General features: G+C 32.7%; 1 protein-coding gene across 11 annotated transcripts in view; it reads right to left on the bottom strand.

The window, feature by feature from the left end:
* Window positions 1-19707, bottom strand: part of SSBP2 (single stranded DNA binding protein 2) — a 308559-nt gene that overhangs the window by 45944 nt on the left and 242908 nt on the right. For all 11 annotated transcript variants that reach the window (XM_077866330.1, XM_077866340.1, XM_077866290.1 and 8 more), the window contains 3 exons: window positions 13944-14003; window positions 2804-2870; window positions 2016-2086 (listed from right to left, as the gene is read on the bottom strand). In XM_077866330.1, the coding sequence (XP_077722456.1) occupies window positions 2016-2086; window positions 2804-2870; window positions 13944-14003 (198 nt within the window). The remainder of the gene's footprint in view (window positions 1-2015; window positions 2087-2803; window positions 2871-13943; window positions 14004-19707) is intronic.

Below are 19707 nucleotides of genomic sequence, written 5' to 3'. Positions count from 1 at the left end.
CAGAATCAGTTAACTCTCTCTTTACATGAGAGCTAATTATGTATTTCCAATCTCACCATTTCTCTACCTCAGGTATTTGATTTGGAATTCATGATATGTTCGTACTATATACAATTCATTTAACCTTCAGATTTCTGGAGGAACTAAAACTAATATTGGATAGTCTTGCTGCATTTTTCTGTTAATCATATGTAACCTGGTAAGCAGAAGAACACAAATAAGCTAGGTGTATATTATTACAAAAGAAGTAGAAAAATGTCTTCAAATATGGTATTAAGTAACGTATTTTTCTTGATTAAATAGATAATTATATGAACTACCACAGATCTTAAACTTAAAATAGGTAAAGGAGTGGGAAAAATATGCCAAGATTTAGAGCAAACTTTTGTTTCTTCATTCATGATAAGTACTAAGCACACGTTTACTATGTTCTAGGTGTGCATTGGCCTAAATCAACATTATCTAAGAATTGTTAGATTGTATATATTTCTCTGGTATAGGGATTCAGTTGTTCAGATTGATAACTACTTTCCTTCTTCATTACACTGGTCTTAAGCATAAAAAACCATGGAAATAACATCTACGATAAAAAAGATGTGTTTTATGTTTGTATATAAAGCTAGAAACAACATTTCAGAAACTATTTCTATAATTCAACTAGAGAAAAGCAGACATTCTGTTTTTGAGTAGCATCTGTATGGTTATAATATCTACTATGAGAATTGTTTTTTTATCATCTTTCAAGAAACACAGATAACCTTTATACAAATTTCACAGTTTATAATGCGTATATTTCACATACCAGGTATTATAGGTAAATATCTCATAATCCCTCATTCCAAATTATTTTTTTCTCACATTTTTACCTATTCTACCCTTCATATTAATTCCCTTTTCATTTAGGTACATAGTATATGTAGTTTCCTTTAACTTTTTACACTCTGTATATTGTGATTTAAAGAAGTTATTATAGGTAGTTCTGGTTTCTGAGGTTAATTCAAATCAAAACACCTTATTGCCCTCAATTATGAAGAAATAGATACCAAGGATACAAATCCAAATGGCAGAAATAAACTACTCTTTTTGAGTTTGAAAATACAAAGAAGTAATTCACACTTACATCATAAACTTGAGTATTAAAACTCATCAGTAAGAGATGACTCACCAGAAACATGTTTTCTTATTTTCTATTATAATTTATTTATAACACAAAGCACATGTACATACAGCTAAATATTTATAAAACATAAAGGCTAGTATGCTTTCCATTTATGCATTTTCAAATGAGATCTAAGTGTTCATATAGCTTAAGTAACCATTGCTGTATCTTTCAAACACACTGCAGAACTGACTCTTAAATCAGACTCTAGTTTTTAAAAGTACTGAAAATATTGGTTTGGGATGACAAAAGCTTAAAGAGCAGCTAGCTTAAAAATCAATGAACTGCATGAAGAATGATAACTAAATTATAGGCATCATATTTTTATGTGTATTTAAAATGTATCTATTATGGAAATCTTTTGGGAAAGATATCCTTCAAGTTCTGTATAGACAAAATTGGCTTAGTTCATTAATGACTAAAATATATATTCAGTCAATGAAATATCCTATAGATCCTATAAATTCTAATTGCTCTTAATAGCTTCTGATGGTTGGTCACATAAATCATCAACCCTAACATAAGCTGACATAAAGAAAATTAATTTAAATACGTAAATGAAGAGTTTTTTTAATCAAGAGTTTTATAAGAAAATACATAAGAAATAACTGAGCCTAAATAAAAGGAATTATTTTTTTGTGGCTCTGAGGATGTCACCTCTATTAACATATGGGGTTTTATTTTTTTCATGTAATGTGGTATCTTTGAAAATTTTGGTTGTAACACCCTTCATGTTTTAATATAGTTAAATCAAGCCTTTAATGAACATAATAAAAGCCAGCAAATGATACAGTTTATTTATATATAAGATAAAGGCAAAACACTCAACATCTAGCTTTTTGTGTTGATTATTTACCTGTGGTCCTAAGGGCACCATTCCTCTTGGAGGAGTCATTCTCTGCATTGGCCCACCCATATTTGGATGTCCTTAAAAAAAGAAAAGTATGAAGATATTAGCAATATAATGAGCATGAGTGCTAACCAAGGAGAGAGGAGGCTACTATCCTATGAGGTGTTAAAATTTTACTTACTAAGGAACTGGGTAATGGACATCATCTCATCTTGGCTTCCATGGCCACTTCTCTACCTCTTATCACTACTTGCCCACACTCTCCATTCAGAGATTGAATTTTTCTTCCTACTCTGTGCTGGTATACATCTCTCAAATCATTTGCTCCTTATACCTTGGAACAGTATAATAGAGCGATACATATCTGTGGTACCTAAATATCTCTGTTGGAAGGACCTGATTATTGATTTGTTAAACTAATCAGGCCACTGGTTGCTTAGCATCCTCTTTTCCCCCTACTCATCTTTCAGATGGACTAACCTATCTGAAAAAGGCAGAAGAAATCAAAAGTGATAATCATTTTAATTTCCACTTGTTAGAAGTTATATAAAAGGTTTTAGAAGATCTTAATCAAAATATGGATTTTTAGATATTTAATTTCTGTTTCTTATGTTATCACCACCCTCACTATCATGTATATTTAAAGGCTGAACATGTAAGTCATTTGGCCATGTTACCTGCAAAAATGCAATGTATAATTATGGAAGATTTATGCAAATAAAATTACCCTTCAAAAATAAAGGATTTATTTGAGATTCTGCATATCACTTTCACTTTTACTTTAAAGTAGTCACCTTGTTGTCGAGTTGGGTCCATTCCACTTGGAAGTAATGGCTGACTTCCTGGGACACCTCCAAGTGCCTAGCGTTTTTAGTAAAACAAAACAAAAAGAAATACTCTAAATATTTACAAAATAAGTGCTTTAACAGTTCTCTTTTAAAATTCCTGTAATTATAGAATGCATTTAGCATTTTACCAGGTTTCTTATATTTCACATTAATTCATTAATTTTATAGCTCTACATACCTACTATAAGTTCTTAGTTCTAAAAAACATTCCACTTTGCCCAATTTTGTGGTTAACAAAATAAGTACTTCCTGGAAATAAAAATCTAGGCAAAATTGTCCTATTTCATCCCAAGAAGCATAATACCTTCCCTCAAAATTAATTTACTATGGGCAATAAAATAACTAATTTTGATTCTTGAAAGTAATCTCTCTATTTTCTACAGATTATTTTACTCATCTGGTATTACAAATAGCACCAGGACTAAAATGCCGAGGGGCCAATAAATTTTTTTTTTTGGAGTTACATTTTCCCTAGGAAACCATTTAGAAAAATAATACTCCAATTAAGTTCAAACAATTTGGCTGCATGGAAAAAAGAAAACTAAAAGTGAAAAAGGTGGAGATTAAGACAGGGTTGATCTTAGGAAGGGTGTGATACCGGATGTATCCTGCATCACAAGTTTCTAACAGTTGTCTGAACAGCACTTAGAGCTGAACCAAACTAAGAATGATTTAAACCTACAAATCCTATAAAGTTTACATGTATCTGTTCACATATACATATAATCTTGACAATTGGCAAGAATCTCTAAAAGATTCACTCACTTAAAGCAGAATAAATCTTATCTAATTAGTGAAAAATTTCAAACATTTCAAAGGAAATTCAATATTAAAAAATGTATATATCCAGATAAGAGCATTTTCTTCATTGTTATCACTTGGGATACAGTAGAGAGCTGCCATTCCTCAAGTCATTTTTGTAATTCTTCAATTTCTTCTTACAAGCACATTGAAAACATATGCTACCATATGATCTGTTCCCTGCTTATCTTTCCAGCCTAATCTCTTGCCGCTGCTCCTAACATTCTAACCTCCAACCAAATCAAACTTCCTTCAGTTTTTTTCAATTCATGAATTTAATCAATAATATCTAAATGCCAACCATTAAAAACAAAACAAAAGTAAACTAAAACTAAACAATCTCTCATCTCAAGAAGCTCACAGACCCTTATGTGCCTCTTGTTGACATATTTCAGATCTCAGTTTAGGGATTACTTCCTAGAAAAATTCTTCCATATAACCCCACACTGGGTAAGTTCTCTTATTTGCTTCTGTGTATATCTATATATATTTTTTAATTTTCAAACTCACAGAAAAATTACATAGGCAGTACAAAGGATTTCCATATACTCTGATACCAACTGCCCAACTATTGACATTTCACCACACCTGCCCCATCACCCTTTCTCCTTCTCTCCATATGCACTTGTTAACACCAATCTTTTTCAGAGACACTTGAGAGCAAGCTGTAGACATTATGTCTCATCACCTCTAAGTACTACAGAGTACAGTTCTCTAAATAAGGATATTCCTATACATAACCATAACACAACGTCTCAAGGCACATTAATACAACACTACCATCCAAGCCACAGACCTCAATTAAATTTGCCATTTGTCTCAACAATGTTTCTTTTTAGTTTCTGTGACCAGGATCTTATGGAATACATGTTGCATTCAGTTGTCCTATTTCTTAATTCTTTTCCAAGCAGGAATTATTCTTTAGTCTTTCCCTTTCATGTTTCAAAAGTTTTAGAGACTGGGTCTTAAATTCTACAGGATAACTTCTGATTCCTTTCCTTTTCATGACCGATATTCAGATCATATTTTCTTAGAAGGAATACTGAAGAAATGATACTGTGCTCTTCTCAGTGAATCACACCAGAGGCACATGATGTTGACTCATCCCATTAAGGGGACGTTAACGTTTCTCATTTGATTGTGTTGGTATATGCCAGGTTTGTATACCATTAAGATAATTATTTTTCCCTTTTGTAATTGATTACTTTTAGCGTTAGAGCTACTCCAAGATTGTTAGTATCCCATTCCTCATCAATCATTTATCAACCCACCAGCATCCATTGACAACTCCTAAATACTAGGATAGTTGCCAAATGGAGGTATTCTATGTCTATCAATATTTCTACGTGGTTTAGTTGGCACTCCACTGTAAGGTACAACTTTTCTTCCCTCCTTCCTTCCTATTTTAATCAGTGGGTTTTAATCTATTACTATCATCATTTATATAATAATACTCAAATATTCAAAATTTGGCCAGTGGGAGGCTCTTCAAGCTGGCTCTTGTAGTCCTTTGACAAGTTTCTATCATATTTTGAGCATTTTCTTCCTTGCATGAGATATTCCAAGTTCATTTCACATTTTTTCTAGTCTAGCTCTGAAAACAGATCTAACTCCCTAGGGCCCAGAGCCCTGATTTCTTCTGGTGGAGGACAACATTTAGACATCAAGATCTGAGATCTGAGAGTGCTCATTGTGACTTGGGTACACTGTTTTTGGCCCTCTCAGTAGATGCTGCACTCAAAAATCTATGTGTGTATGTACACACATATATATGAACATACATATATTGTTTCCAATACACTGTAAACTCTGAGGGAGTGTGGAGCCCATCTGTGCTTATTGGCTCAGAGAAATATTTATTGAAGGAATACAAGAAATAAAGTCCTGAGAATGAAACTGATTTAAAAGAAAAAAGACCCAAAAATATAATTCTTTTTAAAAATAATTTATTTATTTGAGAGAGAGTGGAGAGAGAGTACATGAGTGGGAGTAGGAGTAGAGGGGGAGGGAGAGGAATGGGGAAAGAATCTCAAGTAGACTCCACACTGAGCATGTAGTCCCATTCAGGGCTTCATCTCACGACCCCAGAATTGTGATGTGAGCAGAAACCAAGAGTTAGATGGTCAATGGACTGAGCCACCCAGGTGCCCCACAAAAATACAATTCTTTAAAAATACCAAGAGAAGGAAGGAAAGGAAAGTGAAACTGGATAGGAATGAAATTAGAAAGCGGACCAAGACTAACATTTTAGAATGGAGAGTTTTAAGAAGCAGTAAGTAACCAACACTGTCAAAAGTTATTTTATTTTTTTTAAAGATTTTATTTATTTATTCATGAAAGACAGAGAGAGAGAAAGAGAAAGAGAGAGAGAGAGAGGGAGAGAGAGAGAGAGAGAGAGAGAGAGAGAGGCAGAGACACAGGCAGAGGGAGAAGCAGGCTCCATGCAGGGAGCCCGACCTGGGACTCAATCCTGGGTGTCCAGGATCACGCCCTTGGATGAGGGTGGCGCTAAACACTGAGCCACCCGGGCTGCCCTCAAAAGTTATTTTAAAAATGAATTAGGAGAACTGAAAATACATGACAAATTAGCATTATCTTCAATTTTGAGTCTGGAATTCTGGGTTTTGTGGGTCTTCAAGTGGTTAAAGTTTTATACTCTGTACTTAGTATCTGATTTCTAAATCTCATTGAGGACATTATGTTTTATCCCTGGAAATCATTTTCTTCAAAATTTTACTTTTTCCTGTTTATCTTGGAATATCAGAACAGTTGACAAGTCTTTAAGTTTCTATTTGCCACTTAAAAATACAGCATAATTTCATAGAAATCTTGATCAATATCAAGCTGTCTTTCAAAATGAGTGTCCTTTTTCTAAATTTAACTCTTTGGTCATCGGTGTTTGTCTTTTGGTAAGTCAGATCTCTAACTTTTAAATGATTTTTATCAGTCCTGGGATTACCAAATGATGGTTTCGCCCACTAGCAAGGCTAAAATTGCTACATTCCTTAGAACTTTAATATCAGAAAGAAGAAATTTATACATCTTGTGGGTTGATATCCTTTTCATATTTTTACCATGCTAATCATGTTCCATTCAGACATGTTTAACTGGTCACAAATTTTGACAGACATTCTTTGTTCTATAAAAGATTTTCACCATGACAGAGGAAAATAACCTAATGATGAGGGCACTTAATATTATTATTAATAATAATATTTATTTATTAATAATAAATAATATAAACAGCAATTTATACTTATGACTCTTTACATTATTTCACTCAATGCTTACAACAATCCCACAGGTTATTATTATTAATCCTTCCTGATGATGAGAAAGGGTTTAACACAGTAATCCTCTCTTACCTGCAGTTTCACTTTCTGTAGTTTTAGTTACCCAAGGTTTCAGTTGCCCATGGTATACCTCAGTCTTGAAACAGATCCCCCTTCTGGCATATTGACGGATGGTCAATAGTAGCCTAAAGCTTTGTCACAATGCCCATGTGATTCACGTAACGTCATCTTATCACATAGGCTTGTGATCATCTTACATTATCATCCGAAAAAAAGTGAGTATAGTACAATAAGATATTTTGAGAGAGCTGCATCCGCATAACTTTTACAGTTTCTTGTTATAATTGTCCTATTTTTAAAATTATTATTGTTAATCTCTCACCGTGCCTAATTTATAAATTAGACTATTATAAGTATGTATGCATAGGAAAAAACATAGCGTATATAAAATTAGGTACTATCTGTCGTTTTCAGGCATCCACTGGAGGCCTTAGACTGTATCTTCCATAGGTAAGGGAGGGACTACTGTTCATAAATAATTTGGTTTTTTTGTCGATGGTTATACTATTGGTAAGTAGTAGAGCCAAGGCTTCATATTCACATCAACATATTCCTAATGTTCTAAATATAAGCCTTAACTCCTAGGATTTAAAATAAATAATATGAAATTTTATTTATTATTTATTTATATTTTATTTATTTTTTAAAAGATTTTATTTATATGACAGACAGAGAGAGAGAGAAAGAGAGAGAGAGAGAGAGACAGGCAGAGGGAGAAGCAGGCTCCATGCAGGGAGTCTGATGTGGGATTCGATCCCGGGTCTCCAGGATCACACCCCGGGCCGAAGGTGGCGCTAAACCGCTGGGCCACCGGGGCTGCCCTGAAATTTTATTTAAGCAGAAACAAGTGGACAAATATCTTGCTTCTTAAAAAAATTAGTTCACAAAGGATTCATCATGTGATTCCAGTGGTGAGCCGCTCTTGGAACTTGACTCTAGTACATTATTTCATTGAATACTGTCATCTATATTGTCTCCTCATAGAGATTAAATGTTCACTGATGATAAAAAAATTGGTGAATTTATCAATGCTTTGAAGATATAATTCAGTTAATAATTTTGACTTACTAACATTTTTGATGGGCCCCCTCATTATATGAAATGAAGTAGAATAATCTAAGAAAATTCAAAATAGAAGGGATTTTATAAATACTTAAGTCTATTCTCATTTTACTAGTAAGAAAACCAAGGCCCAGAAAGGGTAAGTGACTTCCTCTAAGTCATGCATTGCTGGGCATTGCTGGCATTTCACCTAAGATGCTTGACACAACTGAGGTCCTTTCAACAATACCACTATCATTTTTTTTTTTCCTGCAAAAAGGCACTATCAGTAGAAAAGATATTAAAATACAGCAATGTTACATTCAGTATAGGAAAATATTTGTCTTCAAAGCACAACTCACCATTTGACATCTACTTATTTATTTAGTTCTCATTTTTCTATATCTCAACTACTGCAAGTACACTATCCAATATTTTAGCTCTTTGCCACATACAGCCACTTAAATTACAATTAATAAACCTAAAAAGAAGTTGTATTGGGTAGTACTGCATTAGAATGCCAACTACACAAGATGAGGGATTCTCATTAGTTTGTTGATGTATGCCCATAAGTAGAACGGTGCCTGACACATAGTAAACCTCAATAAATATTTGTTGAAGGACTGAATATTTTTGAGAGATATTTTGTATACTCCAGTGAGGTTTCCAATCAAATATATGGCAGTGCACTTTCTGTATTGGCTGATATTCAAAAAAAGGAATATCTGTGATAAAAATGTTATAATAAGATGTGTTGGCAAAAGGAGTAAACATTATGCCAAAAAAGTTCTATAGACATAACTTGAGTAAGACTGCCCCACATTTACTATGTTCAATTTTCTTGGTTTAGGAAGGAGAATGAATTCCTTTTGTTCTGGACATTTTGAATTTGTTAATTTCCTATGTTCTGCAAAGGTAGAAATTGCAAAGAACATCTGTCCTAGGACACATTCATAATTCAAAGTCATAAGAAAATAATATGTTTTTAATTGTGTTTCATTGTATTTCAAATAATAGTTTAAATATATTAATGGTGTAATTATTATAATAACAAAGAAGTAAGAAGATTCCAATGACAGAAAGGGATATTTTGAAATGGCAAAAACTGTACTTTATGCTTTCATTATTATCGCTAATTTATATTAGACAAGTGCAACATTTAATTTTTATTTTTTAAAATATTTTATTTATTTATTTATTCATGACAGACAGAGAGAAAGGGAGAGACATAGGCAGAGGGAGAAGCAGGCTTCATGCAGGGAGCCCGATGTGGGACTCAGTCCCGGAACCCGGGAATCACACTAAAGGCAGGCGCTAAACCCCTGAGCCACCCAGGTGCCCCTTAATTTTTAAAACTAGAGATTTACTGCTGTCATCCTTATAATTTCAGCTAAAAGACTAATATTATTTACTCAATGTAGAACATACTTATCTTTATGCAGCTGAAGCCTTATGTTGTCACACTGATATCATTAAATAAAAGTAAAATTCTACATATGGAAAATTTTACCAAGACAGAATTATTAAGAAAGGACATGCTAAACAGCACTTATCCTGAAAAGAAAACATAAAGTGTACTTTAAAATATAGGTACCCTGTTATACAGGGATATGTAAATTTATTTCAGCATATGAGTAAACATCCCAACGACTTTGTTTCTGCTCAAATGCCTGTTTATATTTTCCCAATGTGAAAAGTAATGGAGAAAAGTCTTTTTTTAAGATTTGCCTATATTGGGCAGCCCAGGTGGCCCAGTGGTTTAGCGCCGCCTTCAGCCGAGGGCATGATCCCGGAGTCCCAGAATCAAGTCCCATGTCGGGCTCCCTGTATGAAGCCTGCTTCTCCCTCTGCCCGTGCCTCTGCCTTTCTCTCTCTCTCTCTCTCTGTCTCTCATGAATAAATATATAAAATCTTAAAAAAATATTTGACTATATTTAGCATTATGTTTTTTCTTTTATCATGTAAGAGCTATATATTCAATATTAATGGAGGATAATCTTATATATTGAATAACCAGAAGAAAAAAATCTGTACTTTTATTTATCTATTGTATAGCTAATAATATCTTCTTCTAATCACAGATGAAATGCTTGTGCAAACTTTAAAAATGCAGAAATAAAAAAATCACTCATAATACTATTATTCAGAAATAAAAGACATGTTCCTTATGGTCTTTAACAGATGTGAGTGTACGTGTGTATGTGTGTGTGTTTGTGTGTGTGTGTTTGTGGTGAGGGGGGGAAACTGAGTTTGCACGGTGATACAGAAAAGATGATATACAACATGTGCTTTGTATCTTCTTTATCGTTGGTATAGATCATAAACATTTTATCCTACCAATAAATTTAATTCTATAACATGCTTTTAAGTAGCTGCATAGTATTTCACCATTTAGATATGCCATCATTTATTTAACCACTCATCTAGTATTAGAGAAATATCCTTGAGGCTTTCAGTAGAATGGTCGGATGCAGTAGTGAAAACCAATAAATGAAACCAATAAATCCGTAGTTCATTCTTGGTGTCATTTGTTAACAGACTTTGTATTTCTGGCTGCCTTGGTTTCCTCAGCATAGAATTGAATAAACATTGTGAACTTTACTGATTAAACTTTTTATCTAACAGAAGGGTTAAGACTTCTACTCCAGGTTATGGATGCTTCAACACCGATGACCTATTCTTACAACTGAGCCGATTTCAGTGTAAAACTGTATATATTTTTTGGATTTAATTACTATGTTTCATGTTTTCATATATATTTATTCTTTGCAAAATTGCAAATTTATTTTCACATATATTTATTCTTTGCAATATTGTATATTTTTGTAATTTTACTTTTCTTCCATCATTTTAGAGATCATTTTAGAGACCATTACCCCTTCCTATATATATGCATTTTCTTGGCAGAGTGATATTATACCATCTTCCAAATACCCAGTCCTATAAATATACATACAGTTTAAACTATTGTGAATTTAGTCTAGAACCATAAAAACCATCTCAGGAGAACTTAAGTTAAAATCTATAGTCTAATCAGTAGAAATTATAAATTCTGAAAAATCTGTTTATTAAAGGAATGTTTTACATATTCAAAATATCATTGAAGAATATTTCACTTTTTATTTTCTCTGATATAATTAATTTATCAGTAAAACAAATTTTAGTTTGTCATATAAATGAGGACGAAATTAAAAAATAACATATTTGTGTTGTTTTCCTATGCAACATTCCAATTAATCATCAAAAACAGCTTTTCCAATTCTACTTTAATGACTATACAATGAAACTGAAGAAACATGCTGTTGCTTGAAAAGGTCATGCTCCTAAATAGGTTAAACATTTTATTTTTTATTTATTTTTTAAAAAATTTTATTTATTTATTCATGAGAAACAGAGAGAGAGAGAGAGAGAGAGAGAGAGAGGCAGAGACACAAGCAGAGGGAGAAGCAGGCTCCATGCCAGAAGCCAGACGCGGGACTCGATCCCGGGTCTCCAGGATCATGCCCTGGGCCAAAGCTGGCGCTAAACCACTAAGCCACCTGGGCTGCTGGATTAAACAGTTTCTAAAACAATGTTTATACTAGTAACACAATTTGCTCAGAAAATTCTTTTTAAAAATAGTATAAATGTAAATTATTATAAATTTGAAAGTCAGATTTTTTTTCTTGAAAGACAGATGCTTGAATTAATGAAGTTTAACTATATAAATGTGTGTGTGGGGATCCCTGGGTGGCGCAGCGGTTTAGCACCTGCCTTTGGCCCAGGGCGCGATCCTGGAGACCCGGGATTGAATCCCACATCGGGCTCCCGGTGCATGGAGCCTGCTTCTCCTTCTGCCTATGTGTCTCTGCCTCTCTCTCTCTCTCTCTCTGTGACTATCATAAATAAATAAAAATTTAAAAAAATGTGTGTGTGTGTGTGTGTGTGTAGGGGGGATTTGTGAACAAAAAAGAGCCACTCATACAAGAATATAATTGTTTTAAAATACACTTAGGTAAAGACTGTTTAAAATCCTTGAGGAAAAAGAGCCTGAATCATAATTCTTTATTACCTTTAAAATTTTAATTGCCTCTTTTAAAACTCCAACAGTATCATGTACTTGTTCTTAAAAAAATCCAAACAATTCAGATTTACAATTCCATAACCCACTCTTCTTTCACCAAGTGTGTTTTCCATTTTGTGAGCCTCTGTAAATACGGAACCCAGCATTGTGTGTTATACATGGTAGGCATTTCAACAATGTTAAATGGATGTAAATCCAGTAACCCCATCAGATTTTCATCATTGATATAGAATATATGGAGTCAAAAAAATTCTAAGAACACACTTGGTACAAGAAATTCACATTTCCTTAATTCAGGTTTTCAGGAATCTCTTAGATCTAAATAACATAGAAAGCTATGGATGGGATATCTGAAACATCATGAAGACTCCAATGAAAGATACAACTTTCCATCCTTTAGAAGGAAATTTAAAAGACTCAGGCACCTACACAAGTAGATCTGACTGTCAATATACACAGGTTCACCCACAGAGAAAGTAAAATTCCCATATGTTGCAACACTTGGCATCTGTGTACTTCCTTTTCCTATTTCATGCCATGTTTCCCTGGCCCTGCATACTGAATGCAGATTCAGTCTGAAGGGGAAAACTCCTCCAGCTGCTAATGTGAGGCCTCCCAGCACTATAACCATGAGATGATTCAGCACTGCTGCCTGTTTAGAGTTCTCCCTTGGGGGTGGATGTGGGTGCTGGCATGGCTTGCTGTGTGCTAGAAGCAGAGAACACCAGCAAACTGGGACAATTCAAGGACACTGCATAATTTCGGTAAGAGTTAAAAAAGGAGAAGCAGGACTCTGTTGCTATCCGATATGCCAGAAAGCACAACTTTCTTGTTGCATTTTCAGTTAGGAAGGAAGTGGAGGCAGAGAGTAAGGATGGAAAAGAATTTATTGGAATAACAGGGTTCACTTTAGAACTTGGAAAATGCTGAGGTATACAATAACAATTAAAGAAAGTAACAAAACAATTATCTCGACCTAAATATTCTTTAAAATTAAGCTTTTAATTTTTTCTTGTGTTCTGTAAATGTACATTTTCTGTATCCTAAAACTAAATTATAAACTTCTTGCAAGTAAAAATTGTGTTTTATTGTCTTTAGCAAGTAAATATTTTTGACATTGATTAAAAAAAAAAACTATGTAAGGATAAAAGCTTAGGAAATTTCAGAGTTCTAGTACGCCAAAAAAAGTTAGAAGAGCTATTGCTAATGATTTATTTATTGATAGATCTAAGGCTTCTAGAAGCAGCTTATTCTCCATATATCATTATAATTGGGCAAAACTGATATGAGTATTAGAATCATGATATTGAATATTTAATACACTATATAAAAATAAACCAAAGTATCTTCAGAGAAAATTTTATTGCCATTTTTAAAATAACAGTGTTTTAGCATTTACCAAAATTATATATACACTCATACACAGTTAGGTTCAAAGTATATGGTAGACTTCAAGGCTCAGCAAACTTTTTTTCTGTAAAGATCCAGATAGTAAATATTTTAGGGTTGTAGGCTACATAGGATCTCCACCACAACAACTCAGATCTGCTACTGCAGTGTAAAAGAAGCCACAGACAACACATAAATGAATGACTGTTGCTGTTTTCCTATAAAACTTTATTTACAAAAACAGTCAGCCAACATATGGACAGTAGTTTGCCAATTCTTGAAGTAGATTATATATTATCAGAAGTAGCACTACATGGGATAGAGAAATGATAAATTAATATTTTTATAGGTAAGAAATATTCCTGACATTTTCAAGGTCTTTACTGATTCTTAAAAACAACAACAAAACCCATAGACTTAAGTAGCACATGAATCTTACCTGGTTAGGTATCCTCAGTGGGGGCCTTGGACCTCCAGGGTACCGAGGTGACATAAAAGGCTATTAAAGTAAAACAAATAAATAAACAAAACAAAACAAAACAGCACAATGTAAAATATAGATCTGAAAATAAACTGCTTTAAAGAATTTTTAAACTATATAAAACATAAATCAACCTACTTCCCTATGTGGCTTCTTTCAAGAGAATAAACGCTTTTAAGAAAAATTACCATCCTATTCTTTATTTTGTAGACTATCTGGAACATTTTCCAAAGAGAATATAAAAGCATAAAAAATGACTAAAGTAACTGAAGCAAAAAAAATTTAAATGTTAATTATTATTAAAATGACATTTAAATGGCAAAAAAAAAAGATTAAGGAGTTTAGGCAACAGAATCTCAGCAGACTTCAGGAGAGCTTTGTTGGCTGTATCATTATATACATTGGGTTTTGAACATATAGTTTGGACTCGTTATTAAGTTTGGTTATCAATTTCCTTTAATAATTTTACAGTTGTCAAATTTCTTCACCTTTTCTTTTGTATCTGTTTAAAATGGCAAAGAAATTTCTTTTCCATAGGTCCTTTGTGGTGAAAAGAGCTTTGGCTTTCCTTTTCCAAGTGTTTGTTATAATTCAGAATTGATTATAAATTTTAAAGTTGAAATTTCTCTGTGTATTTTAAGCCTTGGAAGTTATTAGCTGTGTAGTTTTAACAAAAGAAAAAATTTGTCGTATATTAAAATTTAAGTCAATTTATCTTGTTAGATAAATCAGATTTTTCTAAGATGTGTTGACTCTATCAGTCCAAAAAATGTCTGAAAAAAATCCTAAAAATGATTTTTAATTATCATCCAATGTTAAGTGGAAGAGTATTTTAGATCATTCTTATTTAGGTATCAAATTTTTCAAAGTAAATTCCTAACATTATGCAAAATTCCATTTTTACAAAAAAATTATATAATTTTGTTTAATTATATCACATGATATAATTACTTAAATTTAAGATTATTCCTTACATGTAACATAAGTAACCTGTCAACTCTACATTGTTGAATATCATGAAGTAAAATATTAAGAGTGAAGTAATGTAAATTAAGGATCAATTTAACAAAAGCTTGGGCAAGCCAAATCTATGATAGCTAACATAATTAAATTCCACATTTATAATATATTTTCTATAAACATTTTAGAAACTGAGCCTGTACTTCTTGGCTGCATTTTAAAAGCAGGGTTATTTTAAAAGGCAGCATCTAAAATATAAAATCCTAACAAATTTATGCTGTATGGATTGTTTCTATTTTATCTTTTGGAATACTTGACAAACCAATAAGAAGTACTTTAGAGTTTAACAAGCAATACAGTTTTTTGCTGAGTTCTTATTTGTTGGTCATACCATTATTAATTGTTTTTACATTTTAGTTTCCTGTTAATCAGATCATTTTAAATGAACAGAAAACACTGGATTATTTAGGTAATACTGTCATCATCTCCAGTTGACATGATAAAACTGATAGACTTAAATAGATAAAACTTAAATGATAGATCTAAAACTGATAAAACTTAAATGGATTTTCCAATTTCAACATTTGAAGAATGTTTAATTTTCATGTATTTTGGTCAAAGTTGTTTCTCTTCTATCCTTTCCAGACTCTATTCTAAATAGAATTAGTTAACTATACTGCCAACTAGAAGCTTATCCCAATGTTCATACTCTCTCTGTTATATTTCTAATCACCTAATTTCATTTATGGAACTGCCTTTTAAATTCTGGACTCATTCAAAAAGTTTAGTAACTAAATATTGTATCATTGGTCTTGGAATGTTTGCTTTTTCACAAATTGATGTTTTATGACATCATCATTAATCAAAAGTATATCAATTTAGTTTTGAAACGTGGAGAAATAAAAATAGGTTACTAGTAATTCCTATCTATAAAATTCACTTTTAAATGGAATCCAAGGTAAAAATTACGTAAAAATATTACTGAATACCAAATGCTGAGATAAACATTGAGATGGACCTTATTTTAAATAGAACATCTGAGATTTGCATATTCCTCTGAATGTAAAATGATGTTACAGTGTTAATTTAATGGACTATCTGAAAAGAGAAATTTCTCTAATTGATGATATTGTGAATAAATGTATTTTGATGGTACTGTCATACTCTCCTATCTGACTGTAAGGCCCCATAAAGGGACTACTGAGAGGAAGAGGCAGTGCATGTGCTACATGAGAACCTAAGACTGGGAGAGAAAAAGATTCTCTTTTTAGTTAATTTATGTCTTCTTGTATGCCCTTCTCCAAGCTCAAATTTACATGATTTTTGGAAAAAAAAATAAGAAGAAAGAAAGAAAAAGAAAAAGAAAAAAGAAAAACAAGAAACTCATTTGTAAATTCCCATTGGTATCAATCCAGTTAACACAAAAATGACAATAAAATCTAGTAATTGAGATAAAAATCAACTACTTTTACCTAAAATACAAAGACTGCTATGGGAAAAGCACTTTTGGTATTGAATTAATGCTGTTATAAGCTGTTACTATTTAGGTTGATGGTTACCTTATTAGTTAATGCCATAGGTCCCCACTTGCCTACTTGTTGAGGTATAGACAACAGCAACCAAATCCGAAAGAGTCTGCATATTAGCAACTGAGAATATTCTACTAATATTTGTACTTTACCATTCATAAGCCAATTTCCTTTCAAATATAATTCAAGATATTAAAACTAGTTTAAATTCTTTAATGATAAAATACTGATCTAAGAGGCTGACTAACTGACAATATAAAGTATATCTATTGGCAGATATGTCCATAGTCTCTGCACTAATAGCCTGGGAAGAACAGGTTCTTCAAAAGAATTTTTGGCTATGGAATACTCTTTATATTTGGGGAAAAAAGTTTTTTTTAATAGCTTGGGCATTAAAAAAACTTGCCTGAAGGTGTCATTATGGTGAATTAATATTTCAACTGGAAAAAGCCTTTGCCTTAAAAAAGCTATTTATAATGTGTGTGCAAAAATCATTTGAAAAGGAGTCAGGGCCTGGGTTCTAGTTTTGCAATAACACTAATTAGCAGAGGGGTCTTGAGCTAAAAAAACGTTCAGGGCTTTAATTTTCTCAAATATAAAATGAGAGAGTTGGACTGGATAATCTCTAAAGTCCCTTAGAAAAATGAAAAACCAAACAACAAACAACAACAAAAAACCCCACCCAAATACAAAACTCCATGATTCTGTGTTAATTATCTCCAGAATTATCCTTAAGTATACAGATTTGTACACTGCAAACAGCTACAAATATTTGAAGTGTGTAGGGGTGGGGATATAGGCATATGCACCTAACTGACAAACCACATTTATCAAGGAGCTGGAGAAATGTATTCCTGTGCATTCCAGAGAAAAGGAAAACTAAATTAAAGAAAAAAAATATTCCAACTGATAGATAGATACACTTTGTTCAGATCAAAGGTCAATCATAAGACTAAAAAAACCCGAACTTATCAATTAAAAGCTATACTAGTGATTCTTTATTTTTTTAATTTAAATTTAAGTAGCCAACATACAGTACACATCATTAATTTCAGGTATAATAGAGTTCACTAATTTATCAGTCACATATAACACCTAGTGCTCATCATATCACATGCCCTCCTTACTGCCCATCACCCAGTTACTCCATCCTCCCACCAACCCTAGGGATTCTTTAATTCAGCAAGTGTATTTTCAATACCTACTAAGACACTTTGGGCTACAACATAGGACATTTCAGTGAACAAAGCAGATAAACATCACTGCCTTCTGATTAGGATTAAGGTTCCAGTCTTGTAATTAATAGGAGAAACAATTTTCTGGAAAAACTGTTTTCTCCATCAGTCCACTAATTCAAAGAAATAGAATGTTCTCTTCATCAAATGGCAAGTGTCAATGAAAACCCACAGAAAATAATATTTCAATCTGGTGCCTTCCCTCAGAAGTCATAATTACATCACCCTTACTTGATAGAACATGTAGTGCTATGAGTAAATGAAAACCAAGGCTATGCTTTTAAAAAGTTTTCTAAATTAGGCGAAACTCAAAGAGTCAGGTTCTTTATAACCCAAGATAAAATGAGTAGCACTGTTAGTATTCTGACATATGGAAACTACATTTATAGGCATAATTTCTCCTTTCTAAATGTTTCAGCTATCTGCCCAGAAAGAATGGGATATCCAAAAGTGAAAGGAATACAAACATATACTAAGCCAGAGAAATTGATAAAATTTTGTAACTAAATGAATGGGGGGAAAAAACACAAAAAACCTGTAACAGAAATACAAACCGAAGGTCCAGCTCGTTTCCTCTAAGTAGTCTTTTAGAGAAAAGATCATACCATTTAGAATCATAATTTATTTCAGAATGAATGTCATTCAATCTTAAAGGATTATTTTCCATTATACCAAGAATTATTCATGGAATTTTAAACTTCTGCTTCCCTAAAAGAGAGATTTTCCTTTATTCTTTGCCCTTTCTGCTAGTCTGCCTCTTCTTATTTGATCTTTCATAAACCCTTAGTGCTTTGTATCAACACCCCAAGAATTAGGAGGAACCAGCTCTTTCTCTTTCCTCACACTAGGTGAAGTCAGATTGCTCAGTAGGATTCTTTCCTTCTCTGAGGATCCCAAATGTTCCCAATGAAATTGTTTTATAAATGATTTGCCCATCCTGAAATTACAGGTGCTAAGAACCACTTTAAGTCCTAACTTTTATTTATTTTTTATTATTTTATTTTATTTTATTTTATTTTTTTTCTAACTTTTAATACATAACATGATTTAACTGTACCTCTTAAATAACATATGGCTGAAATGTTAACTTTAATATTTTTTAAAAAAATATTTATTTTTTTGAGTATAGCTTTAAGTATATTTGAGTATAGCTTTAAGTATATTGAGTGTATTTGAGTGCCATACATTGTTACATTAGTTTCAGGTATACAACAGTGATTCCACAAATTTACACATTATGCTATGCTCACAAGTGCAGCTACCATGAATCACCATAATATTTTCTAACATTTTAATAGTTTTTAGAAAACATAACTATGATATAAAAACACCAGAATATTCTGTTTCTTGAGACTACCATGTACTCTCCTTTCTCTACCAAGTAAGTTTCTGCTAATCCCTCAAGGGACAGTTTAAAAGGTCACTTCCTCTTTTAAGAATTTCTATAGGCTTTGCTCCTTCGACTTCCTTAGCACTTTGTTCATGCTATTATCATAGAGGATTCAGGACACTGCAGTGTCATGTGTGTAATTATCTTAAAATCAAGGTAATTAATCCATAACGAAAAACTGGAATCCTTAAAATTGATATAGCAATATATAAATCAACTTATTTCTATCTCTGTTTCTCTTTTTTTTTTTTTTTTTTTTTTTCAGAGGGAGAGAGGCAGGGTTTGAGGTAGAGGGAAAGAGAGAATCTTATATCTTAAGCAGGCTCCGCACCCAGTGAGAGCCCCACATTGGGATGGATCTCACAATTCTGACATCATGACCTGAGCCAAAATCAAAGTAGGACACTCAACTGACTGAGCCACCCAGGTGCCCAAATCACCTTATATCTTATTTTAAATATTTCAACATGGCTTTTAGAAACTTTCAATTAATTTTTAAAGATTTTATTTTTAAGTTATCTCCATACCCAACGTGGGGCTCAGATTTACAACGCCAAGATCAAAGCCACTAAATTCCACTAAGTCAGCCAGGCACCCCTAGAAACTCT

This window comes from Canis aureus, chromosome 2 (assembly GCF_053574225.1).
Source record: "Canis aureus isolate CA01 chromosome 2, VMU_Caureus_v.1.0, whole genome shotgun sequence".
Classification (NCBI taxonomy): Eukaryota; Metazoa; Chordata; class Mammalia; order Carnivora; family Canidae; genus Canis; species Canis aureus.
The sequence above is the reverse complement of the archived record's forward strand: the minus strand, read 5'-3'. Positions and strand labels throughout refer to the sequence as shown.